Source organism: Podarcis cretensis (assembly GCF_951804945.1).
Source record: "Podarcis cretensis genome assembly, chromosome: 1".
Taxonomy (NCBI): domain Eukaryota; kingdom Metazoa; phylum Chordata; class Lepidosauria; order Squamata; family Lacertidae; genus Podarcis; species Podarcis cretensis.
In genome coordinates, this window is record NC_137170.1 from 106,632,946 (window position 1) to 106,660,888 (window position 27,943).

Consider the following 27,943-nt stretch of genomic DNA (forward strand, 5'->3'; position numbering starts at 1 on the left):
TGGGCACAAAATATTATGTAAAGCACTATAACTGAAAGCTATGGAGAGAAAACAAAAATAGTGGTTATCCCTGTGACTCCCACTACTGATAATTATTAAAGGCTTGTCTCTAAGTCATACTCATATTAGACTGAAATAAATAGACGTAGGTTTTTCATATCCATTGATTTAATTGGGCCTACTAGGAGTATGACATAGTAATATAAAACATGGTACGTTTTTGGCAGATCAACCAAGCATTCTGCAACTGAAACTGGGTAAAAAAGTTGGCAGTAATTCCTGACACAGTCAGGATGCATTCTTGGTGGTATTAATAGTCAATTGGTAGGGGGAAACAAAGCAGACTTGGATTGACCCTGAGCTGAATTGGACAACCTACAAACTGCTTTGGATTAAGGTGGGTTGATTTCTAAACACCAAATCAGAATTCAGACTGAATCTTGTGGTCTGTTGTATTTAGATGTATAGGGTTGCCATGTGTCCTCTTTTTCCATGACAAGTCCTCTTTTTCAGGGTAAAATTTCTTTCCCGGTAGATTTTTTAAATTTGCCAAAATATCTCTGGCTATACTTTCTGGATGAGGCATAGACTTAACTGGTGGTTAAAGACTTGCTTTCCTCTTCTCTTCTTCTGCCCCCCTCAGCAATATATCACAGTTTCTATAGCCTACCTATAGTAGGGGTATTTAAAACGAGAGTCGTCAAAATGTCCTCTTTTTTTGCTCCTCAAAATATGGCAACCCTAATGTGCAAACATCATATAGATACACTTGCCAAAAAGCCTGGATTGGCTCTAATTCCCAGTTTAATTAAGTTACATTCAGTAGCAAACTTGCACTCACTATCAAGAAATGAGTGAAATTGCCCAGGTTTGTGGGTTTTTAATAAAGATAATAATGCATTCCAAACACTGAACTCTTATTTCCAATTTCTGTTTTAGTACGGGTTCAATATGGTCATGTCGCACCCCCATGCTGTTAATGAAATTGCACTAAGCCTGAACAACAAGAATCCCAGGTAAAAGGCTCCTCTTTTGTGTTGGAAATTTTGTGTGTGGTGATGATTAGTTTTTCCTGCTTGAAGTTGCTCTGTGAGAAACCCCTCATTTGCATATGCTGTAGTCCCTGATTAATTCCTCCTTCAGCTGGTTTGCTTTAATCTAAAGTTGCCATCGCTTAACTTGACACAAACAACTCTATGACCCGCAGAGGTACTGAGCATTTGCAACATCTTGCTTGAAGCTAATAGCAGGGTCATTCTTTTGAAGCAGCAGCTGAATATTAAAGAAATATTATTCTCAGATGCCGTCACATCCATCTTGCGAAAGCTGAGTCATCACATTGCTCTAATTGATTTCTCTCTTCCTTCCTTTGCACAGAACAAAGGCGCTGGTCTTAGAACTGTTGGCAGCAGTTTGTCTTGTAAGAGGAGGGCACGAAATCATTTTGTCTGCCTTTGATAATTTTAAAGAGGTAGGTTGCTCTTGTTTCATCAGAGATTGCCATGTGCCTTGCACAGCTGCTTTAGATAAGGTCTGCCGGAGCTCAGCGGCTCATCTTTATTTCATGAGGCCCAGCCTGAGACTAATGTAGCTGTTCATACATGTGCATCTTGGGGACACATTTCAGCATGCTTATCTCACGCCGCTTCTAGTGTGGTGAACATTAGCCTCCATGTGCAAATTAGTTTGTGACACTAGTTCACACTGAATCTAGAAGCAGGATCCTAATTAATGTCAGATCGCCGTGGTTCATAATACATAGTATCAGCATCAAGCTTTTATTTCGGTCACAGACCAGCGTAAGATAAAACTTACGGATAAAGTGAACACTTAAGACTTAAAACAAGTAAGGGATAAAAACTGGTAGTTAGAAGGTGATTATATCATACATAACTTAAAAAGATAAAAACAAGGACAAATGGTTAAAAGCAACTATAAAGAAAGGAGTGTGAAGGAGCACAGGCCTTGCATTTTGGGCCTCTAATACATAACATTGGCTCACAACCCCCTGCAATGCAGGATTAAGCAGCTGTCCCATATGGTGATCTAACTTGCAACCTTGGCCATTATCAGCACCATGCTGCAACTGAGCCAGACCCTACAGTTCCATGACTCTAAGCAGTCTTATCTATTTCTCCAACCTTCAAATAAAATCCTTCACCCATCTGACTGATCTTTCCTCTGCACTTCTCCCTCCCTCCCCTCCCTCTCCCTCCCCTTCCTTTCTTTCCACCTCCCTCTCCCTCTCCCTTATTTTGCCTCACTTCCTTCACTGGTAGGGATTTTATTTTCAAAACAAGCCAACATGTTTTGCCCCACTGTTGTTTAAAAACCTTCAGAGGTCAAATTGACAAAAACAGCCCACAGAGTTCTCGGCTAAATATCTCTCTCATTCACATTAGCTGTCGCCAGTTAAATGATAATTGGCCAAAACACATTGGGCTGTTTTGTATATAAAATCCACATATTTTTTAGCACATTTTGTTAGGTTTCTTTTAATTTGGGGGTCTGTAGTCCAGAAACATCTGGAGGGCCCCAGGTTCCCCATCCCAGGTCTAAATAGATCAACCTGATTAGCAGGTAACATTGTGAAACATATAATTTACCATTTTATTATTAAATTTCCTGTAGAATTGTGAACTTGGAAGCCCTCTATGGAGATAGTAGTAGGACATTGACTGGTCCATAGATGGCTGTGGAGTCACAGAGAAGCATGAGGGATGTAGTAGTGTGAGTAGAACCCCTCCCCCCGCCACCAGTGCTTTTGGAGTAAGAAATGGAAATACCTGGGAAATACACATGAAAACGTTAAACAGCATGATGTCCAGTGGAACTGTGACTGAACTTGAGCAGCTGCTGACAGAGCAGGATGCTTCCCCAGCTCCTTTGCACCCATCCAAGAAATACACATTTAAAATTTATTTCCTCCATTTTTATCCCTCTCTTCGAACTCGAAGGGTTCCCAGAACTGCATGCAAATGAGAGGTTAAACCAAGAATAAATGCACTAAATAATTATAGTGTGTAGTTATTATAGGGTATAGTAATAGGCAATGATTTTGAATGGGCAGAACAGTAAAACCAACTATTAAAGCCAGAGCCAAGTTAAGTTTAAGACTGTTAAAACAGCGGCTAAAATAAAAAAAGTTAAAGTCATAAATGCAGGCCAAACTTCACACACACACACACACACACACACACACACACACACACACTATTCACTCAATCCAGGATCATTTAAAAAATGGAGGGTAAGCTAGAGTCTTCAGTCTAAGGAGGGAGTACTCTGTGACAAGCTCCTGTCAAATTGCCTTTTAAGAATGAAGACAGAAGCTGCTCATTCCCTTTTGTGGGACAGAGAGGTCTGAGCTAGGTAGGGAATATATGAATTGGTGAGTGGAAAGGAGGTGTGTGTTTGAGGCTGTGCCTGAATGCTGTGGGGAGGAGGCATAAGAGGCGAATGTGTGAGAGAGATTAGAGTTCTTCTCTGCTGCCATTTGTTGTTTTGATTCGGGGCAGAAGGACCTCCTGTGATCTCATTAGCGAATTGTGACAAAGGCTTGAATCTGCAGCATATTTCCATGTACCAGCTCATTTTTAAGATAGACACACACACACACACACACACACACACACACACACACACTTGGTTTTTGCTAAGTTTAGGCAGCAGTGCATAAGGAATACATTCCTTTTGGAATGCATCTGAGAACCGAGCTGTCGTGGTTCATATAAAAATAATGATTCACCTGTTTCAAAGGATATAGAAGAGCCTTTGGCACTAAAGGGATTTTTTGTGCTTTCATTTTTTTCTGCTCTTGTTTATATACTGTTCTTTCATTTTAGTGTAATCCTCACCTTATCTACGCAGACATTATTCGCACTGCATTCAATGGGTCTTACTCCCAGGGGAGTGGAATTAGGATTGTAGCCTTAGTTGTCCTTGAGAAGAGCTATGCTTCATCCAGTTTGAATACCAGCATGCTCTTTCCCCCAGTTCCAGGCTTAATAAATGACGTTCATTACAATCCCAGCACATTGTTTGGCCACTGTGTGTCAAAAGAAAGTTCCTCTGCACTGCATTAAAATGATATATGAAGGTCTGTTATCTGATATTTATGAGCAGCTAAATGGGACAGGAAGTCAGGCAGACATATTGAGCTGGTTCCAGTAGTTTAATCTAGTTTAATCCAGCCTCTAAAACATCCTGGGATACCAAGTTTACAGATATATTGCAGTTACATTAAAACTGGAGTATGGGTTGATCTTCATTTTTTTAATTTAATTTTTATCATTATTATTTTGTACAGAACAACTCTTCTGAAGAGCAGCTATACAATATAAATGGATGGATGAGTCAGGATTGTTAGCATTCTCTTCAATTTAAGGGAGGCTGTATTTCTCTCTTTGTGTTATATGGGATCAAATTTGGTTTTATTTATAAGAAATGAATTGTAGCTACCATCCGTCATGCAATAAATTGTCCAACAGTCATATTTCAGACTTAACACTCTCTCCCCCCACTTCCAAATTGGTTTGTTTGCTTATCATTTTATATATCACCTGTCTTCCTGAAGGAGCCCAGGGTGGCAAACAACAAAAACGCAAAATAACACAATTAAATTTTTTTAAAAAATAATTTAATGTTTGAAAACATTTAAAAGCATCCAGATATCCTACACAGCAAATGATTTCCAGATTACCAGGAACAGTATCTTCCAGACATCAAATGCCTGGATAAGCAGGGATGCTTTTAAATTCCTCCTGAATGTTAATACTAAAGGCAGACAGGCTCATCTCTCTAGGGGAGGGCTTTCTGTAAATGGGGAACTGCTACCGAGAAGGCCCTGTTGTGGACCAGCCTAATGCAGTCTCAAAAATTGCCTTGAAAGCTTGAAGAGAGCTCTACTTGTAGAAGGGGCCTGCTTAATTCTGCCACTTTTATTTGGGAGGAAAAGCAGCCATACAGAAATCAATGTCTGCACTCTTATTTGCCTCCAAAGTGCAGATGGAAGGGAGTATTTATGGTCAGGAAACCAGATCAATGCCAACACAAATCAAGAATGTGGGCCTGGATTGGGGCTTCATAGGGCTGAATTCTTTTAAAAAAAAACAAAAAAACAAAAAACAATGATTGTATTAAACATGCTTTTTTAAAACCTGTGATTGAAAGGACTGGTGAAAATGCACCTCATCATGTTCCTTGGTTAGTCTGGCCGAGGCTACAATTCTAAATATGCTCACTTGGAGAAAAAAATCCATTGAAATCAATGGGGCTTACCAACAAGTAAATGCAACGTTATGGCATCAGAATTTTGGGCCTGTGATAGAAAGCTGTGAAGGATTTATTGTTATTGTTATTGTTGTTATTATTACTTTTTAGTGAGCTTGAGGATCAGTGCTTGGCAAGTGAACTGTGGCTGTTTATTTTTCATTACTTTCCCTCCTGCAGGGTCCATTGTTGAACCCCAGACTCTTACAGAGATTAATAGAGGTTCAAATTTATGTATCGTAACTCAGGAGGAGAATTTTATTGCAAATAAGAAGCCAGCTTCATTCTTACTGGTCAATTCAGCTATTTAATTTTATAAGTAACAGCAGGACGTGTTGGAAAACATGAGCCAATCGTCTTTGCCTGGAGATGTAATCTGCAAATGATGTTAGCCCTCTTGGTGTGTGTATTATTTTTATTCCAAAGTATTTTCAGCCTAGTAAACATTAAACAACCATTTACTTAAACAGAAACTTGCAAGAAAACTGGTCTTTTGTTCCCCCAACAATCTGTAAGCTTGCAATGCCAGTCTGGAAGAAACACCCTCCCAAAATAGTACTACCCTGGAGTGAAATGGGTTGATTACACTAGACCATTGTATTAAGTAGAAAAAGAAGTCATTGTGACCTCTGGGTAGTGGGAGAAAAAGAAAGAAAGCAGAACAATTAAGAGAGTGTGACTTGAAGGTTTAAACGCATAAGCATATTAAAAGTTAGATCATATTCATGGTTGCCTCCTGATTCCCCTGCCTTAAGGAGTTCATTCTGAATTGAATTCTGTGTCTTATTCTTGCATTTTCATTTAACTCAAAAGTTCAGCAGAGTCCCAGGGTTTGATCTGCCTGTTCCAGTTGCCAATTGGCAAATGTTCCGCAATTTTTAGAGCAGCTTGCCAGATGGATTGCCCTGATTGTGTAGAGAATTTCTGTGCCATCGTCAGAAATCCCTAGCAGTGACTGGGATAAGCCACAGTGGAGCTCCTGTGAACTCCGGCTAAAAAAAAGGAAAACCCTGGTCTAACGCAGAAGACCCCTCCTGCCTCAGTTCTTAGGGCCTTCACCAAGACTGTGCTCTAAGCTCTGCTTCCTTTGTAGTGCAGAAATGGGGAAAATTTTGCCCTGAAGATTCTGGTCAGCTCTAACTTCCAATTGCAAGCCTGACCAATTGCCAGGATTAATGGGAGCTGTAGTTCAGCAGTATTTGGAGGGTCCAATGGTCTCTACATCTTCTGTAGTATTAACAATATGATTGACTCTGACATGGTCAATTATTATTTTAATAGGACATGACTGAAGGATCCTAAGTAAGTCTAGGCCTACATGCTGTTCGTTTTGTATCACACAAATCATACATGCTGTAGCAAGTTCAATGATCATAATGAGCTTATGCTAATGGCAAAGCTTTTCACTAGGTTTACCAACCTTTTTTTACAGCCCCTGCTTCTATACCTTTCCCAGCAACCTAACCTGTTATAATTATACTGGTGAACAGTTTACCTGTCATAGTTTCAGTGGTTTAATTTCTCTGTGTTAAGGTGTTGTTAAAACGCAAAGGAGCAAAGCAATGAAAAAGTTGCTATTATGAGGATTAACTTGCCTTTGTAGATGCAAGAGCAAATAAAAGAGGTGCCAAATTTGGTTACTAAACATGACCCTACCCCGGTTAAATTAAATACTGATTTTCCATGTTCTTTTGTATTTTAGAAGTTTATGGTGGTTAGGGTTGCCATATTTCACAACAGTGAAAAGCCGGACAGAAAAGTTGTTGAACACTTTTTGGGCAAAGTTGTTGAGCTGTTTTTGGCAACATCACAAAAGAAAACAAACGTTTTTGAGCTATTTTAAAGGGAAATTGCCAAAGGCGACACTGAGTTGCCATATGTCTGGATTTTCACAGACATTTTAGCAATTTCTGCCCAGACACTGCTTCTTGCTGCAGTATTCTGGATATGTGGTATCAGAATATCTACTTGACTAGTTCAGAACTCCCATTTATTTTGCACGTTACAAGCCAAGAGGTATTCAGTGGTGTTTTTAGTACTCCCTCTAGTGTACAGAGGGACACAGGTGGCGCTGTGGGTTAAAGCCTCAGCGCCTAGGGCTTGCCGATCGAAAGGTCGGCGGTTCGAATCCCTGTGGCGGGGTGCGCTCCCGCTGCTCGGTCCCAGCGCCTGCCAACCTAGCAGTTTGAAAGCACCTCCGGGTGCAAGTAGATAAATAGGGACCGCTTACCAGCGGGAAGGTAAACGGCGTTTCCGTGTGCGGCTCTGGCTCTGGCCAGAGCAGCGATGTCACGCTGGCCACGTGACCCGGAAGTGTCTCCGGACAGCGCTGGCCCCTGGCCTCTTAAGTGAGATGGGCGCACAACCCCAGAGTCTGTCAAGACTGGCCCATACGGGCAGGGGTACCTTTACCTTTTTACCTAGTGTACAGATGTATAACGGAACCTCTCTGAAATTCCTTTCCAGGTTTGTGGGGAAAAGCAGAGGTTTGAGAAGCTGATGGAACATTTTCGAAATGAAGATAACAATATAGATTTCATGGTGAGTGTTGTATGTGTCACCTTATGTCACTTTGGATCATTGTTATTGTTTACTTTTAAGTGTATATTTTGCGTATAAATTGGGGGTTTGAAAACTTTCTGCAGTGGGCCTACCTAAAGAGGAAAAAGAAGTTTTCAGCTTCACCCAGATTAACACAGACAAAATGAATATGATTTGGATGCATAAGTATTCAGCATGGCCAGTCCTTTGCAGCAGCACATTCCACTCCATCCATTAGTCTCCCGCACCTCATGATCACCTTTTGGGAGGGCTGCAGTGGGGAGAACAGAAGGGAAAGCCTGTTCTGTAAGCACCATTCTGAGGACCCAAGCTTATGGGCCCACTTGCAATGCTAACCCTCAATTCTAGGGCCATGAACAATGGGGCTCCAAGGCAAAGACTGTGTGGGAAATGCAATAGGTAGGAGCAATAGGAGTTGTTTCTTTGCTCCCCAAGCAGTGCTGCATGCAACACACTCCTTTCTACTTAATCATAGGATATACTTCCTTGGTGACCTCTGTGTTTCTTTGCTGTGTTTCCTAATGGGAAAGCTTGATTGGCTCCAGTTATCGGTCCTAGGCTGCAGTTTTGAAAATTTTAGGATTCAGAAAAAGTGCGTAAGCGAGGGGTATCCAATATGTTCATCCAGATGTTGATGAACTACAGTGCCTGTCATCGCTTCCCATTGGCTGTGCTTACTGTAACTGATGGGACTTGTAGTCCACAAGTTGTGGAAAGCACCATGTTGATTACCCCGACTTAAAAAGTCAAAGTGATACTGCCATGGTCTGGGAAGGCTTATTTTAAAGTAAGGAACAGTGTTAACTGAGAGGGGAAATGAAGTAAATATTTGCAGTCTACAGCATGCTTATGCCTCATGAACCAAAGCATAGATGGGGAAGTGGCATGCTATTCCTCTTCCTGTTCTACTGACAAATGTTCCACTTCCATTTTACCAGTTTCCTTGTTCCTAGTTTAGTCACTGATCCCCACATCCCCTTTTACTGAGAGAGAAAATAGACACTGAGGACAGACAGCGCAAGTGAACTATATGTTCCAGCATGAAATTAAAAGGCCACAATTCTGGCTAACAAGTTAAGTTTGGCCACTGAACCCATCTGTGCCCTGTTACCACTGCTGAAATTTCTATGAAGGCACCAGGGTTTAGCACTTTGAAAAGGTGTTCTCTGGTGTGAGAAGACCAACTTTGAATTATTTAGGCAATGCAATACTTTAAAAATTCTAGATGTTACTAATAAGGAAAGGCTGTTGTTTGGCAGCAGAAGCCACTCCTCTTTCTCACTGGGAAGGAGCATGTGTGTGCAAGGGAGCAAGGCACGTTTGTCCTAGAATCCTCTCTAATCTCCTGTGCTGACCATCAGTGAGCAAGTGTCCTTTCATCAGTCTTCCAAAGTAAGAAGAGAAACTCCCTCATTGGGACAGTAATACGTGAACCAGCCCTCGTATAAATTAAGAATACAAGATTAGTTGCATCACCTAGTCCAGCATCGTACTTTCCACATTGGCCATCCATAGGTGGAGATGGCAGGGCTGGCTTGCTGTCAGATTCATCCCTAAGTGCTTCCCCCGAAAGAGGTGGCTTCTCACCGGCAGGGGAAAAACATCTGAGCCACCTCAGCTGGCAGTGACATTGAGCTTGGGATATCCCATGACACTTAGGTGTGCTATTCTCTTGACCACACACTCAGCCTTCCCCTGGATCTAAGACTCTTCTTGGGATTCCTGATCACCACCCCCAACTCATTAGGACCTTTCCCCCGGGTTGAACTCCTCCAACGCCACCCCCTTCTCCACAAGACTCATGATAGACTGTTGTACTAACTCAAGTACCCTTTTCATGCATGGTCATATGATATAGCGTGCCTTAATCAACCATTTAAGCTGCTTGCAAAAGGGAAGTAAGAGATTTTAAAAAACCCACTGTAGAATATTTTTAACTTTTTTGGGCAGCTAACATCATCTGCAAGGAGGAGAAAGTGGCGACGTCTAGTTGACTCACCAGCCACAGGACTCTTTTTTTGTCATGAATAAAGCCCACAAGTTCAGACAGTGAGCACAAGTGGTTAGTTTCAGTGAAGAGGATGGAGGGGAACATCGGAAGTGGTCTTGCAGTAAGTCAGCTGATCCATCTAGCTCTGGTTTGACTGCACTGGCTGGCAGAAGCTCCCTGCAGAGATCTTCCAAGCTCAGCCTATGGATGCCAGGGATTTTGAACGATCGCATTTCTTCCAGGATTGGGCTTGAAAGGAAGGAGATAAGCAATGGTAGGGCCCGGGCACAGCACTGGAGGCTCATCCATTAGAGTGAATGGGACCCTGCCCCAACAGACTCAGATCACACTCTGCCAACCCCCTCCTGCCTCCTCTTACTTACAACCAGTCCGGGACACTGGCTGCCAGCTTTTTCCTCCTTTGTCTGAACTCCTTTATGAAACTCAGAGGAGGATGGAAACAAACATAGAGTTAGTTGGCTTCATCTGCCTTTGTCTCTGGCTCCACCTGGTGTTGGTCAGCCTGTCTCCCACCCTACCAATCCCAGTGGGCATCTGGTACCTCTGCGTAGCAGAGACTCCAGAGAAACAAATCAAAGAACATCCCATTCTGATAGGCACTGATGGTAAAAGATTCAGCACAATAGAAAGCAATACATAGACAGGCAGGGATCACTGGTTTTGAGAGAGAGGGTTCACTGTGAGATGCAGTGCAGTTGCTCTGGGAAGCAGCTCTTCAGGCTTCCTCAACCTCAGCCCTCCAGATGTTTTCAGGCTACAATTCCCATCATCCCTGACCACTGGTCCTGCTAGCTAGGGATCATGGGAGTTGTAGGCCAAAAACACCTGGAGCTCCAAGGTTGAGGAAGCCTGCTCTTCACCATCCTCCCCTTTTCAGGAGTTGTTGAAAGGCTGGGGACAATGAGATCTGACCAGTTAAATTAGTCCCAGCTGAACCTCGACTGTAGGTGCTTCAAGCAGAACTGGTTACCAAACCCTTCCCTGTCTTTGGGCAGTATAAACCGTCTACCTTTTGCAAAATACCATGAAGCATTTTAAGAAGCATTTCTCCTTAGAGTGCACTTTTGAGATCTGCTTTTGCGCTACATCTGGGAGTCAATACTTTTGTTCATTGTGAATAAAGTTTTGGGTCATTTACATTAAGCCCCCACCTTCCCCAAGTGACATAAAATGAAATAATTATGCAGAAGGAGCCACTTGAGAATTAATGGCACATGGGCAAACAGATCAGCTATGTCTGTTGCCATCTGGTGTTTAACAAGATCTGCATGTCGCTGGAAGCCACCTGTGGAACATGTGTTTCAAGAGCTTTGAGAGAGGAACTAAGTTGAGGAGGAAAAGAACCAGTCTCTGGTGACCTTCCATGACTGGTTTCTGAGCCCGTCTGCACTGGGGGAACCATTTCTGTTCCTTGTATTTGCTGGTGGCTTATTAGCAGAACAGAAGCTGTATTTGTCGTAGCAGTGTAAAAAAGAGTCAAACAAGGCTCCACAGCGCTTCTTGAAACTTGAGCAACTGAGACCTGACGTAAACAGAATGATCACTCTAAGCTGCTGACCTTTAACTTGACATGACACCTGGGCAGAAGAATGGGACCCCCCCCCCCCAAAAAAAAAGCTTTCTGGAATAAAGAAAAATTGAAAAGGCATTCCTAGACACTGTTAGTGTGTGAAGTGCCATTTTAAAATGATCCAGATATTTTGCTTCAGTAAACTATAGCTCATGATCCTTAAATATGTGCCTCACTCATGTGGAAATGAGTGTCAGAGCATCCATTTATTCAGTCCAAATAAATTGTTCTTGCAATGCTGGTTTGTATCAATCAGATTTTGGATTTGTAGCTGGAATGAAAGGAGAGAAGTAGAGATATTAATGATGGAAACTTTAAAACTTGGTCATACCTTTGTGAATTAGTGTCTGAAACCATTCCACCACATTTGGATCAGATAGTGTTTATATTTTCCACTGCTGTAGTTCGCTCTATCTATCTATCATCTATCTATATCTATCTATCTATCTATCTATCTATCTCTATCTATCTATCTATCTATCTATCTATCTATCTATCTATCTATCTATCTATCATCTATCTATCTATCTCTAATCATCTATCCAAGAAGCAGGGAAAATGACTTCTAATGGGTGACTTCTTTTCAGTCTTCTGCTTTTTGCTTGTGTTAACGCTACTCTCCCTATCCCTGTCCCAGTTCACTGAATGTGTTTAGGCCAGACCTCTTGAAGTGTTCAAAGTGCTGCGTTCCGCATACAGTACCATATTTGTCTGATTACAGTTCCCATTCTGAAATCCACACCATTCTAGGCACGACATATGCAATAATTGGTGAGAGGAATTGCCATTAAAGAAGAGCTTAAGTTTGCAGTATACTCTTTTTTCTGTTGGGAGTGAGCCCAATGCATTCAGTCAGCGGGATTTACTTCTGAGTAGACATGTTGTAGGACATCTCCCCTTCTTCAAGACACATGCTTCTTACTCAGAAAACTTTATTTCTATTTTGACAAGTATAATTCGTTCCCCACCTCTCACAAATTGTCAGGCATAATCTTGAGGTGGTCTTAAAACATCCGGGTTGTATACAAGGCAGCAAACATTGCTGCACATGATTTGTCCCTGTGCAAAATGAAGGGTTAGCACTACCAGTTTCCATTTTTTTGATGGTTCTTGTTTTACAGGTGGCGTGTATGCAGTTCATCAACATAGTGGTTCACTCAGTAGAGGACATGAATTTCAGAGTTCACCTCCAGTATGAATTTACTAAGCTAGGCCTGGATGAATACCTAGATGTGAGTACCGCCTGCTTTGGCTTGTTTTGTACTTGGATATGATTATGCTGAGAATTCATTGTTGCTTTCTGTGTTAAAAAGTGCCATAGGGAGTTCTTTGCTTTTACTTTACTTTTTTTAAAACAACAATAACAATTGCCAGACATTAGCCATACTAAAATAAAAAGCTTCTCACGAAGACAATCCAATGAATAATCAACCACCATCAATACACCCTGAGGTTGAGGTCTTTATGCAAGGGGAAAAATGAATGTTTCTCAGTTTTACCCATCTACCCTCCTCCCTTAGGGGTCACCCCTGCATGTTCTGAATTATATTTTATATTTTCCCATGTCTTATACTTTTCCAGTATCTTATACTTTCCCCACAAAGGGAGTGCAGCTCTCAGTCCCCAAAAGGTAGCCCACCTTGTTTGACCAATGTTTCCCATGCCAGTCTTTCCTTAGAAATGTCCATTCTGCCTTTAGTGCCCAATGAGCTAAATGCATGCTCCAGCTGCAAACGTCAGTGTCACGGGCTCCTTATATCAATTCGTTCCTTGACGAGCCGTGCCATCTTCAGAAAAAGGACCAAATTCTCTCACAAGTTTCTGTCGACCGGTGCCTTGTGCTGCTGTTTTTTTTTTGCTTGTTGAACTTTTGAGGCTGCAACCGGCCTCAGGTAAAAAAGCCAGCCACAAACCTGGAAGAAGTCAGAAGGGAGAATCACCTCTTAACGCTGCATTTTATGCACAGTGACCACCCGCTTCCAATGCCAAGAAAATGTGAATGAAGCCATATACTGTGCACACTTCTGGTGCAGTGACTTTTGCTCCAATGGAATGCTTCTGCTACAGTGTACCTCCACTGCGCTGACCTAACTGCTGAGACAACTGGATCCATTTCAGGAGTCCCAGCAGCTCAACGATCTCTCTGTTCCCCTGACTCCTCCTGCTCCCCACTTTCTCCTGCTCATTCTTTTGAGAAGCAGAGCGACATACACCGCTCAGACCAAAACTGTGCTGACTTTTGAGGATTCTATTCCTTCTGCATCCCTGTGGTTCAGTTGCGGGAATCATACAGTGGTTGCCTTCTTGGCAGCCGTGAGTTAACCACAACTGTGGAGATAGAAGAAGCAAAGGATGACATGGGACTGTTGTCAAGAGGAAGAAGAAACTTCAGTTGCACACTTGAAATCCCCCACTCCAGTGTCACTATAATATTGCTAATTTCTGCTTTGTTATGTTGTCGTTACCCATTCCTCTCTCTGCACCCACATCCCTTGTCTTCCTTGAGTTTTGCACACATTTTTAGCACTCAACATAGGAAGCTGTCTTATATGACCAAGTCAGTTATTTGGTCCATCTAGGTCTGTATTGTTTGCACTAACTGGCAATGACTCACCAGTCGCTCTGCTGGCCTGGAATTTCAGATGGAGGTGTGTGTGTCTTTCTCTGCCTTCCACAGAGAAGCGTATCAAGACCCAGTTTTTCATCTAGCTCAGTATTGTCTGCACAGATTAGCACTGGCACTTCGGGGTTTCAGACACCAGGGATTGAACCTGGGACCGTGTGCATACAAAGCATGCACTTCATTACAGAGTTAGGACCCACCCCCTAGAATCCATAGACTTTATAATGGGACACCTGAATTGTTTAGAAGGACAATTGGTTTTCTCAGTGCTATTTTTCTAGAAAAAGAGGTACCGGAACTCTCCATGAACATCTTCCTTGTTCTCTCATAATGGCAATGGCGCCCATCTGAGAAGTGCCGGAACTCAGTTCCAGTGAGTTCCGGCTGGGAGAAAAAAGCCCTGGGTTTTCTTAATCTACTCATTGCAGCCAACCTCCCTAAGGCAGGTTGAACTGTGATCTACAAAAACGTGGTTTGTTGTTCCAGTGATGTTCACCATGTGCAGCACGTAATTCTGACCCGGGAGTGGGGAGTGTTCAGTCATGTGGCTTAGAGCTGGAGCTTAGAGTCCCCAAATAACTAGCCAGTTCCTTTTCATCTCAGAAATGGGGATGTCCATAATTGGGTTTGAAAAGCCAATATGAGAGCGGCAGCTGATATGTAATGCTGTGTTGGTTAAATTGCTTCCTATAGAATGAAGTCTAGGCTTGATGTATTGTAATCACATTGTCTGAACGTTTGCACCGATGCTGTGATATAAATTATAAAATAATACTGGCCTCTTAATATAAATCAATGGGCTTTGGTTAGGCTTATACAGCAAAAGGAATATCTTTTTATTACTTTTTTCCTCTCGTACCTGCTATGAATTTGTGGGTGCCAATTACAGTTAAGTTCTTGTGTCCTATTTCTCCATCTTGAAGTGTTTTTCATTCCTCTCTTCCCATGGTGCTCTATTATTAGGAACTTTTAACATGGAGACAGATTTTTTTTGTTGTTGCTTAGAATTCAGCTGTTCTTGCTGCTTTTTGGCTTTGTTCCATTGTATAACATAGTCAAGAGCTTCTTTCATGTATTCTGACAACAATACTTTATGTTCCATATAATATGCTTCTCCTGGTGGTACAGTGCAGCATGGGGACTATTTTTCACATTTAAACACTCACTTACTCACCATCCCAAGCTAACCCTTTTGAGTTATTTTCATTCAACCTTAGGCTAACAACCCCTCCCCGCTGGTAAGTTCAGTTCAACAAGAAAAACACTTTTGCTGGTATGGAAATGCCATAACAGCAGTGCTCTTAAAATTCCTTAGACAGAGCCCCCTTTTAAGTCAGGGTGAATAATGTGATGGGTATTTTTAAAAGTAACTCCAACAAATTGCTTTTTTGAGGGAGGGGGGAGGGTTGATGGCGATTTGGAATAGATCACATTGCCAATATTATGCATTTAAAGTCCACAACTGAGCAAGATGTGCATGATTAACCTTGTTATCCAGCAGAATCAATGGGAATTGGAGGAGGGAAAAAGAACACACCATGACAAGCTTCCGTTCATGGTTTATAACTTACCCTGGCACGACAACAACAGGAATGGTGGAGGTGTGAAGCAGGGACTTTGGAGCACTGTGCACTCATTTTTTATTAACTTCTTATTATAAAATTTTATTTATACCCCGCCCTCCCCAGCCAAGACCGGGCTCAGGGCTACTAACACGGGTATAAAAACAATTGATTGAAATACAACTTAAAAGCAAGATTAAAATACAACATTAAAATGCAGCCTCATTTCAGTAGGAACTCAAATCAAAAACTTTTTGGGGAATGAAAACGTCAAGTCTTCACCAAGGCCAACTATTCCAGACTGGTCCTACGTGGGCCAGAAAAAAAGCCAGGGAAGTCCCCAAATAGGAGTTCCATCACAGAAGGAGAAAAGAAAAAGGAAGAGGGGGAGGGGATCAATTTGATTCCAAGCCAAAGGTCAGGTGGAACAACTCTGTCTTACATTTGCTGCTCTTTCACATTAAACCACAGTTTATTTTCAACTTATCTGAACCCAGAGGCCTGCATATATATTGCTTTTATTAGTAACAATGAAATCAACCATTTTAGCAACATGTGACGGTGGTGGAAAACCTGACTTATTTAGTGGTGCTAAACAATGCTGTGCCCCCTGCCCTATTTTGATCTTCCAGAAACTGAAACACACAGAAAGCGATAAGCTGCAGGTGCAGATTCAAGCTTACCTGGACAACGTGTTTGATGTGGGAGCTTTACTTGAAGATGCGGAAACCAAGAATGCTGCCTTGGAAAGAGTAGAAGAACTGGAAGAAAATATATCTCATGTTAGTATTGGCGCTTTAAAATGTAGACGTTGGGGGGTCTTTCTGGAGGCTGGTTTTTATTTGGTCATTTGATTATTTATCTGAGCATCAAAATGTGATTACAAACGCACTTTATTTCGTTTATATCCATTACTACCAGTAAAGCTTTTGGTCTTCTATTATTTTTATTGCTACCTTGAGAAGAAAACACACACACTCTTAAAATATAGAGGAAAGGCTAGTTTACCTGGATAATTGGTTTCCGTGTGATTTAATATTTTTAGTTCAGTCTGCAGTGCTATGCCTGCTTTTATCTTGGCAATGTCACGGACAGCGTGCCTGCAAGACATCATTAAACAGACACTCTAATATTACTAGGAACTAAAGGAGGCAAATTCCTGTTAAAGCACAAGAGGTTTGAGCAATTTCTGTCTGGAAGTTCATTTAGAGCTGGACTGAAAAAATGTCCTTGCGATTTTAGTCTTGAACTTCATTTTTTGTCTCTGTTCCAAATTGACACAAATGTGGGAAAAAATATTTACCTGCTGTATAAATGATGTTCAGTTTGTGGATTTCCCAGAAGTGCCCGAGTGATTACCGTTAGGGCAGGATACTGAGATAATGGACCCTTTGCCTGATCTAGCAGGCCTGCTCTTTTTACTGCCTAGTAAACAGGCAGTAAACAGGGGACGCGGGTGGCACTGTGGGTTAAACCACAGAGCCTAGGACTTGTTGATCAGAAGGTTGGCAGTTCGAAACCCTGCGACGGGGTGAGCTCCTGTTGCTCGGTCCCTGCTCCTGCCCACCTAGCAGTTCGAAAGCACGTCAAAGTGCAAGTATATAAATAGGTACCGCTCCGGCGGGAAGGTAAACGGTGTTTCCGTGCGCTGCTCTGGTTCACCAGAAGCGGCTTAGTCATGCTGGCCACATGACCCGGAGAGCTGTACGCTGGCTCCCTCAGCCAATAAAGTGAGATGAGCGCCGCAACCCCAGAGTCGGTCACGACTGGACCTAATGGTCAGGGGTCCCTTTACCTTTTTAAACAGGTAGTGATGTTTGCTGCAGAGGTTTGCTAAGATTTTTTGTGAACCAAACATTATCTGATTACTCTCTTAAGTGTTTGTCATCTCCCTCTCTGGGTTAGTAAATATTTATAATTAAAACAATTAGAAAACACTCATTTTTTTAAAAAAAAACCAGGGGCTGCATCCAGACATAGCCATCCACAATTGAAAGTGCTCCTTCCATTTGTGAAAGACACTTGATCCCAATGGCAGAAGGGGAAAGGAAGCCATTTTGCACCAATCCTTCCCTGAAGCTTCTAAACCGCCCCCCCCCCCCCCAGTCTGGAGGACACTTCAGCCTCCTAGAAGAGATTTTCAGAGGGTCTGGAGTCAGGGTCTGGAGCTGTCAGGAACAAATCTGGAACCAAATCTCATAAGGTTACAGCAGGCTTCCTCGGCCCTCCAGATGTTTTGAGACTACAATTCCCATCATCCCTGACCACTGGTCCTGCTAGCTAGGGATCATGGGAGTTGTAGGCCAAAAACATCTGGAGGGCCGAGGTTGAGGAAGCCTAGGTTATAGCCTAAGTAGAAGTGGTTACATACTCCCAACTAGAGTTTTAAAACTTACACAAGCAATTTTGTTAAAAAATGTTTTTCCTATTAGGTCCAACTTCAATATTATTAAACTGCATTTGTGTGCGTGTGTGTGTGTGCTGGTGTGTGTGATATAGTGCCAATGGTGTTATATCCATATGAATGAAAACTCCCTATATTAATATTGCATGCGTGTGGTCCTTGTTGTTCTCTGATCATGTTATTGACTCAAAACAGCTCTGGAGTATTTAATTTCAGTTGAATTACAATTCCAGATGGAAGCACTTGGGAGAGCAGCTTGACCAAGAACTCTTGTTATAGGTTGGGGTGCGTGTGCTAATTTACATATAAATTGCAAATTCCATGGACACATAGGGGAAAAAACACACAAATAAGCAGATCTGTGTTTCATACCATAAAAGTGCATGCACAAATCTCTGTAGCTTCCAAGATATACAGTACTGTAAGTGTTCGCAAAGCATAGCTTACAGATTTAAAAATGTATTAGCCGCAGGGATCATGCTGGAATGGGATGGTGGAGGAGATGTCCCTACTTAAGAATTACTAGTTACTAGTTATAAAGGCAAAAAAGGCTGTGTTATGGGTGATCAAATCTGAAGTACTTGAACATGGCATCGCTTGTGCTTGTCCCATGCCAAAAAAGTATGTCTCTGAGCGGTTTCCTGCTTGTCCCATGCTTTTAGGCGTGGATCCAAGCAGTTTTGTCTTTGCCATGCAGCTTTCCCCTGGAAAACCCACTCTTTGAGTGCCCAGACAGAGACCCCCAAGACACCACCAGAAGAAATAATGACTCATGACAACGTGTTATGGAATTAAAATTGGCCACAACTTTATTAAACCTTTCAGATGTAGGAAGACCTTGGCTTAGGCATTGGACGTCTATCTCCCCCAGCCCCCTCAGCTCAGGAACTGGGACTCCTCAGGGTTAAATGGATCTGGGGAGGGTGCACTGCAAGACGCTTGTGTACGCAGGCAGCCCCCCTCCCCATTTCCACGCAATGCAGGGGAGTTCACTGACAACCTTTTAGTGTATGGCCAGTGACTCAACTCAAAACCCCTTTAACGGGGAACCCTGGAATCGCTGCTGTGTGTGTGTGTGTGTGTGTGTGTGTGTGTGACCACTTCATGCCTTCCCTCCCCCATTTAGGGAAGATAGAATAAAGGATTCTGCCCAAGGCCTAAAATCTCCACCTGAGACCACAAACTTGCAGTCTTACCGCCAAGACTATGTACAACTGAAAACCACATTAGCAATCCGACAACCATTCTTTTAGGCCATGCTTAATGTCATCCAGCCAGTGTTCATTTCCCGAGGTGGTGAGGTGCACTCTGTCGGGTCTGAAAAGTTCCAATCTGTTGGTTTTAATGTCCAAATGCTTCACAACTCTGCCTCCGATATGCAAGATTGCCAAGCGGATGGCCCTGTTAATTTTTTCCACCGTGTAATACAACTCAAGCTAACCAGAGGGAAGCCTGTCCATACATGGTCCGCTCGGCTTGCCCCACCCCCCACAAGCCACCGATTGGACAGTTTAAACCAGGGTTTGGTGGGAACTCCAACCAGCCCAACCAGCTGGTGAGTCCCACGTGGCCTGGGGGTGCTGCGCGCCGCAAAGGGCGCCCACAGAAGGAGGTGTGAGCGTTCATTAGTGCTAAATCAGAACAAACTGCCGTCAGTTCTAGTGTTTGCATTTAGCCTCCCATCACTATATATCTCAAGATTTCATTAGTTTCATAAAATGTAACTATGATGTTCACAGCCTCAAGAAAAATAAATGGAAGCTGGTTCTTTGAGTAAACCATTACTACCCAAATGAAACTTTGACATCTCTCTCACTCACTCACTCACTCACTCACTCACTCACATACACAGTTACATGGGCAACTCCCACAGCTTTTGACCATGTAAATTCAACACCAAACCTATTGATCCATCACAAATAGACCCTATGATTGTAAAGATTATGTATGGTTCCTATAGCTCTGGCAAGGGGCCTGTTCTTAGACATTTTACAGCATGAATAACTGAATGATACAATGTTTATTATATACATAATGCATGGCTCTGGCATGCAGTCGCCACTGTGAACGAATAAGCCTTTTTGCCAATTAACACTCCCCTCCCCCACCCCTTTTGTGTCTAGTTATCAGAAAAACTGCAAGATACAGAAAATGAAGCTATGGCAAAGATTGTGGAACTGGAAAAACAACTCATGCAGAGGAACAAAGAACTGGATGTCGTTCGAGTAAGTGTACTGAGTGCGGATTGTGCTGCTCAGGGTGCTCACTGGATGGTCAGCCAAGTTCCTCACAAGTATGTTAGACTCTAAAAACATGGAAATTGCTAGATTCACTGTTGCCCCCACAATTGGCTACAGTTCAGTTTACTTGCAGTCTGCAGAAGTGATTTAATCCTGAAGCTGGATCAATGAAGGTTTATAACACTTGGTTCCTTCCTGTGAGTCTCTTAGCCATGGAATGGGAGAAAAGGAAACAAGCCGATATTCTGTCACTAGTATCTTCCACCAGAAGTCAGGCAATCTAACCCAGAACACAATAGGATCTTATTGGCTTAATGGATTGGGTGTGCCAATAGTACATATCATAGAGTCTTCATTACCCTAGGAAATAATTTAAACCTTTCTGATATTGCCAGTTTGTGGCCATGATTGAGGTTCCTTATCCAACTTATTAAAGGAAAACACAGTTTGGATGAAGATAAAGAGAGAAGTGCATTTGCCGCCACCATCAAACATTGCCTGACAATGACTCAGCTGGGAATCCCATGTTATGTTGTTCGTTCAGTTTTGAGATGATTCTGCATATCAAACACATGTCGATTCTTTACCCGTGGGCTCTTTTTGCAGGAAATATACAAGGATGCGAACACACAGGTTCACACGCTGAGGAAAATGGTCAAAGAGAAAGAGGAAGCTATTCAACGACAGTCAACGCTGGAGAAGAAGATCCATGAACTGGAGAAGCAAGGGTCCATTAAAATTCAGAAGAAAGGAGATGGTGATATCAACATTCTTCCTGTTGGGGTGGCTTCTGGGACATTGCCCTCAGGGGCAGAAGCTGCCACGGGCACCTGTGGAGGATCAGCTTCCGGCTCTGCACCTTCGGTTCTCTTGCCCCCTCCACCACCACCCTTGCCGTTGTCAGAATCAGAATCGGAAGCAGGTGAGAAATGTTGCAGAAGAAATGAGATTTGCTCAACTTAAGGTAGTGGGGGTTAGCCTATCCCCCACAGTACATCAGACCATACATGAAAGAGGCTGGGACCCAATCCAGAGAAAGCTGGATGCAGTGAATCAAGTCACACTTAAGTGTTCACTGGCTATCTAGGCATCCTGCCTTAAAAATATTTAATTAGAAATTAATTCCCTCGAAATCAATATGGTCTACTCCCAAATAAATAACTTTATGATTAGACTGTTGTTGAAGTGTGCCAAACTGGCTCTGGATTACACCCTATGTCTTCATCAACATGACAAGTTAGTGAACTTAATAATAATAAAAAGCAGTGGCAGTAATTGTTATTACTATAAGTAGTTATCACTACGACTACTACTACTGCTAGTTGTAGTATTAGGTATATGACACAATGCAGAGTAACATAAGCATGAAAACAGAGTGATTCCCCTACCCTGAGCAGTTTATCTAATCCTATTCTCAACTTCCATCCTCTTCACTTTTGCTAAACTTGCCATCTTGTGTTTGAAGTCCATTCTACACATTGCATGATTTGCAAGGGTCTGCAAAATAACATCTATTTGGCAGCTTCTCTACTCTGCAGGCACAATGTATAGCAAAGTTTACCATGTGGATTGCCTGTAGTTGAGAGAACTCCCTTGGGGTGTGGGAGGGAGGTGGACATAGTTTGGTTGAATACTTTAAAATGCTGTTTTGTCTCTTTCATTTCTCAGTTCGAAATGGTCCTGTGACACCGCCAATGCCTCCTCCCCCTCCACCGCCTCCTCCCCCACCTCCCCCACCTCCTCTTCCTGGCCCAGCTGCAGAACCAGGACTGGCCCCTCCAGTCCCACCCCCACCCCCACCATCAGCGCCTCCTCTTCCGGGAACAGCCTCCCCTACAGTCGTTTTCAACTCAGGATTAGCAGGTAAGAAGCAGCCAGTGTTGCTGGCGTGCCAGGGAAGTCCTATACACAATACAAAAAATGTCCTTGGTCAAAGAGGAATGAGTCAGAATGGATGTTATGAAAAAGTGCTCCAAAGTCTTCACTGCTTAATGAATCAAGGTGTCCCAGTGCTGCAAAACCTTAGCTGCAGCAGTGAATTAAAAGCAAAATAACTTTCTAAAGAAATGACAAGAGGTAAGGTGATGGCCTATTCTCAGTGAAGGTTTGGGGAGAGGCAGATTTTTTGAAACTAAATCTCTGTGTTGTTTTGCTGCATCTTCTCAAAGGAGAGATGGTGAGCACCTGATGGAGCCAATACAAAGGTTGAACACTTAAGAGATATAACAACAACAACAACAACAACAACAACAACAACAACAACAACAACTTATTATTTATACCCCGCCCATCTGGCTGAGTTTCCCCAACAACAACAACAACAACAACAACTTATTATTTATACCCCGCCCATCTGGCTGAGTTTCCCCAGCCACTCTGGGCGGCTCCCAATCAAGTGTTAAAAACAGTACAGCGTTAAATATTAAAAACTTCCCTGAACAGGGCTGCCTTAAGATGTCTTCTGAATGTCAGGTAGTTGTTTATCTCTTTGACATCTGATGATTCCCATCCCTCCCTCACCATTCTGCAGATTATGAGTAGCTAGCAGAAAAATGCTTTGATTTTAAATGGAGGCTTTATACCGTTGCTACAATCCCTTCATGTTATCTCACTGGTGGTGGAAAAGTGTTATCTCCAAATTTGGGGTTCTGAAGATAGGAGGCAGGCATCTCTCAGAAAAGTGTGAGTGGGTTTGCTAAGGAACTGAGCAAGCGATTGAATACTCGTTGGTATTTTACAGTTTAGGTCATGGAACAATATGATAATTGCAGACTTAGAAAGCCCAGGTACTCATCCCTAATATATATATGTTTAAAAGCAGGTGGCTGGTTCTTTATTTTAAACCTTCTCTGATATCCCTTAAAAACAGGCAGAATTTGGATGCCTCTGTGCCACTGAGAAATTTATTTGGAATAATAGCTTGAAGTAGCCAAGGCTAAAGCACTCAAGTGAATGTGTGTTCCCCCCGCCCCACCTTCCTCTTCCTGCATTGAGTCCAACATCAACAGTTGCTCATCCTCTGATAGTAGAGGTGAACTTGGAAGATGAGAGATTCAATTTCTGGTTCTTCAGTGGCATTGCACTGGCTGTGTAGCTCCAGCCTATTCCCCCTCCCCCTTCAATTTACAACCCTTGGCTTGGTTTTGTCATTAGTCACAACCCTCTTTGCAAATCTGATGTTCATTCAGCCTGCTAATACTCTATCTATTGCCTCACTGCAATTAATACAGTTTCTGTTGACTTGAGCACAATTTGGAAGAATTAAAAAAATCATGAATCAGGCCGGCCCATTAACATCCCTGGACAAAACTTCATTAATGAAGAAAGACCCTCAACATAGTTGGAAAACTTAACACCACAGTTCTGGGTTTGGTCCTGAGGCTGAATCTAGAGCCATTTTTGATGTCTTATTGAAAATGACAGCCACTGGGAACTGAAATTAATTCAGAACAGTTGGGTTTTGATCTCCTGCCTGTATATGAAGGAAATATGTTGCAGGGGGAAATCTAACAAAATAAAATAAAAAACAGCCTGGCTGGATCACGCCAATGGCCCATTTAGTCCAGCATCCTGTTCTTACAGTGGTCAACCAGATGCCTGTTTGAAGCACACAAACAGGACCTGAATGCCACAGAACTCTCCCCTTTGGTTTCTAGCAGCTGGTATTCAGAAGCATACTGCCTCCCACAGTGGAGATGGAACATAGTCCATCAGATTAGTAGCCACTGACAGCCTTAGCCTCCCTGAATTTCTCTAAACCTATTTTAAAGGCATCCAAGTTGGTGGCCATCTTCTCCTTTTGGGAAACATATTGGTGCTTCAGGAAATGAATGCTCCATATACAGTGGTACCTCGGGTTAAGTACTTAATTCGTTCTGGAGGTCCGTTCTTAACCTGAAACTGTTCTTAACCTGAAGCACCACTTTAGCTAATGGGGCCTCCCGCTGCTGCCGCGCCGCCGGTACCCGATTTCTGTTCTCATCCTGAAGCAAAGTTCTTAACCCAAGGTAATATTTCTGTGTTAGCGGAGTCTGTAACCTGAAGCGTATGTAACCCGAGGTACCACTGTATTGGGCTTCAGTAGTTTATTTGTTGGTAAACTAATTCTAGGTTATTGTTTTGGCTTAATTCTTTATGGCTTTGTTTGCAATCTTCCCATATAAATAAGTTGGGTAAAGTGTAGCTTCCAAATAATACTGTTTACTGCAGAATTAATATGGTACTGGACCACCCAACAATGGATGCTACGTTTTGTTTGATACTTAAATGAAATCCATAGAAGGCTTTTGGTGGGCACATGCCTCATCCATTGCTGATCTGCTACACTAAGATAACCTCAAGTAGGAAAATGCAATTTACCTTAACGGGTGATGTTAGGTAAATACCTGTTACCATGGGTAGGCTGCCCGGTCCATAAACTCTATACGCCTAAGTGCAATTGATTATTTCTATGTAGAAAAATGATAATGTGTGAAGTGGTATTCAGGAGCCCTGATTTGTGATAATAGATTGTTCTATTAAATGACCTACGTAACCCTAGCTAACCTTTTTCTTATTTATTCCCTCTGCTTCCTTGTAAGATGGGCCAATCAAGCTTTTCTGTAGGTTCCTTTTTGCTGAGTATTTTAAGTACATTTTAATCCCATTTTCTGCTGTCTTCTTTTCCTGTCTTGTTAACCAAATCCATTTGTGTATCACTTTAAAAACTAGCTTGCTGTGTTTTTGCATTCTCCGAAAGCGTGGGATGTTTGTTTGACTTGTTGTGGTGCAAAAGCTCTGTTTAGGAGAAAAGGGGTTTCCTAACAACTCTCCACACCCTTAACAAGCTATACTTCTTAAGATTGATTGGGGGGAGCCATGACTGTTTAAAGTTGTATCATTGCTGTTTTCTATGTGTGGTGTGTATGTGGCCTTGGTTTTTCCATAAAATAGAAACTCTAGGGTATTCTAAGGCATATCATTGCATGCAGCATTGCATCTTATGTTAGAGACTCATCAAGATCAATCACTTGGCTACCTTCAAACAGAAATATTCTTAATATACCTTCCCTTCGTGATGTCACCGCACATCCAAACAAGTGCATCTTTTAAGCAAATGAGAAGTAGCTTCAGACCTTTGAGTGGATAGTGACATCATCACATAATATCGGGCTCACTGCCTATCAAATTGTAATTCGCAGCTCCAGTTTTGACAGCTGACAAAAGATGTGTGGAAATTTGCTTAAAATTAGTGGATGAATTTGTGGAATCTATTACAAATGTATCCCCAGTCTGAAATTTTGCACAAGGGTTTTGGTGCATTATAGGGGAAAGGGGGGGGGGAAGGATAGATAATAAGACATTTGGGGTGTACACATTCCCAGTCATCATACGTGAACAATAGTCTCCTTTGGGAATGTGAGTTTGCCCATGGTAAAATTCACTAGGTATGCTTTGCTTGACGGTGGACATAACAACTGCATGTTTCCAACTTCACTTTCCTGGCTAAGTAGCTTCTTCAAAACTGGAGGAGTAAGAAGCAGGGGCTTCTTGACTGTGTGAAGCTTGCAAAAATGTTAACAATTCACTAATTTAGTTTTAAATTCATGCTGTCAAATTGATAAACTGCTTGTCCCACTAAATAATAATATACATTGTGGCAAAATAAGCTAGGATTTTCTCTGGCAATACTTGATACTACCTTTGTAGCGCAGGATTTTATCTACTGTTGCAAAACACTGTGCATTGGAATCTGCACTGTGTGTGTCCAGTTTCAAACTGGAGTTGGTCCTTAATGACATGAAGGTGAGGAAGGAGCTGGTTGAGTTGATTAATTAACCAAATTGCTTAAAGCTTCAGAACCAATTTAAAACTTCTGCCATAATTGATGTTTTCAGTGGCAAATGTTCTCTAGAATGTCATTTCCTGAATTTTATGTGCGCATCCCCTGAACTTCATGAAGATTAATGCTTACAGTGAATGAGTTACTAATTGCTGGATATTTCCAGCGATGGACATTTAATCAGTCCCCTTGGCTCTTAGGGTTAGGAAGTTTCTCCACCCCTTAGTAATTAACCTAAATTTTCCTGCTTCAGCTTATTATTCTTTGTCCACTGGTTAATGGGGAAGGCATGTCTTCAGAGCTGCTTTGGAAAATGTAGTAGACAATCACAATGAGAGATGGTCAAAGTAACAAATAATCCAAGAAATGATTGTGCCGAGACTGGAGAGTGTTCCTTTACTGTGTAGAACACAGACTCTGGATTCTTTAAATCTGCAGCGTAGTTTCCCTGGTGGCTGCTGTCAATTCCAATTGCTTATATTCAGCTTAGAGCTTCTCTTCTTGCATTTCCAAAACACCACTTGCTTGTTTATGATTGAGGGCTCATCCACGCTTGCCTTTTGCCCTGTACTTTCTAGGCACAGGTCTGCATTTTCCTGGTGTGTGACTGAGTGCTTCCCCCCACCCTTGCTGCTTTCCTCAGGAAAACCCAATCTTTACTGCTGAATTGGAGCAAGCAGCAATTAGGGTTTTCCACGAAGTTGTTTTTAGTGGTAAAGAATGGGAGTTTGTGGAGGAAGGACCAGGAAGGAAGGAAGGAAGGAAGGAAGGAAGGAAGGAAGGAAGGAAACATTTAGACACAGACCTGGAAAGCTTGGACCTGTTGCTAGAAATGTGGAGTAAAGCGAAGTATGGATGATCCCTGAGTGAGGTTTTCAGCATGGTTATGGACTTTAAACTGGTAGTCCCAGTGAATCAGTGACACATGATGCAAATGTAACATGCAACAACTTGGACAACTTGATTGATTGTCCAAACGGCCCCAGGGTGTGTTACCAAAAAATAGTATAATTAAAAGCAAATGCAAACTTTAAAATCCTAGAATAAAACCCAAAACAACCAATGGCAAAACAGCAATCCACAGCAGTACTGTGGGATGACATCCACTCAGAAAAAAGGCCTTTGTGAAGAAGTGCATCTTGACACAAGACGTGCCTCAGAGTGGAGTTAATTCCACAACCTGGGGGCCAACACAGAGAAGGCCCTTTCATGTGCCACTGCCATGAAGAATCATATTATTGTAGAGTTGGAAGGGACCCTGTGGATCATCCAGTTCAACCCCCTGCAATGCAGAAATTTCAACACGTGCTCCCCCCTGGACACTGCTTAGCTTTGCAAATGTGCTAGCAGTTTTATTGCTGCATGAACCACAGAAGGAGGCAGCACTGCCAACAAGGCCTCCCCTGCTTAACAGCTGGGCAAGTTGACGTGGGAGGAGAAGCTCCTTTAGCTGTCGTGACACTGATCATGCTAAATAAAGGTACAGATCACACATTTGCAATCCTAATCAACAGATGCATGTTTGTGTGTACTCGCTTGCTTTTAAAATCTGGAAGGTGTTGTAGGTGCAACATATCACAATATTTTCCTGCTGGGAATTGGCAGTCTCCCGGCTCATGTCCATCACTCCATAAATGTGGCTGACACCTGACTTTCACACCTTCTAGATGCTTTGCAATAAACCTCATCCCTATCTGTTAATTCTCGTGTGGGCATTTGGGCACCACCTTTCATGAGAGAAAAATACCATATACTCACACTTAGTTTCTTTAATGGAAATGCTGAACCAGAGAAGCCATTGAGCAATCGCTCCAACTTCAAATAAGACAGAAAATGAGCTGCTCACTACAGGAAGGGGAGGAGCTCACATCTGGAAAAT

At 42.4% G+C, this 27,943-nt stretch overlaps 1 protein-coding gene across 5 annotated transcripts in view; it reads left to right on the forward strand.

Annotated features, from left to right (window-relative positions):
* The window catches only part of FMNL2 (formin like 2), a 192,956-nt gene that overhangs the window by 148,683 nt on the left and 16,330 nt on the right, over positions 1–27,943 (forward strand). For 3 of the 5 annotated variants that reach the window (XM_079993242.1, XM_079993244.1, XM_079993243.1), the window contains exons 8-16: positions 940–1,016; positions 1,378–1,471; positions 7,738–7,812; positions 12,536–12,646; positions 16,232–16,381; positions 20,127–20,228; positions 20,850–21,165; positions 21,912–22,106; positions 24,824–24,844. In XM_079993242.1, the coding sequence (XP_079849368.1) occupies positions 940–1,016; positions 1,378–1,471; positions 7,738–7,812; positions 12,536–12,646; positions 16,232–16,381; positions 20,127–20,228; positions 20,850–21,165; positions 21,912–22,106; positions 24,824–24,844 (1,141 nt within the window). The remainder of the gene's footprint in view (positions 1–939; positions 1,017–1,377; positions 1,472–7,737; positions 7,813–12,535; positions 12,647–16,231; positions 16,382–20,126; positions 20,229–20,849; positions 21,166–21,911; positions 22,107–24,823; positions 24,845–27,943) is intronic. The other 2 variants (XM_079993246.1, XM_079993245.1) reach the window with 1 other exon arrangement.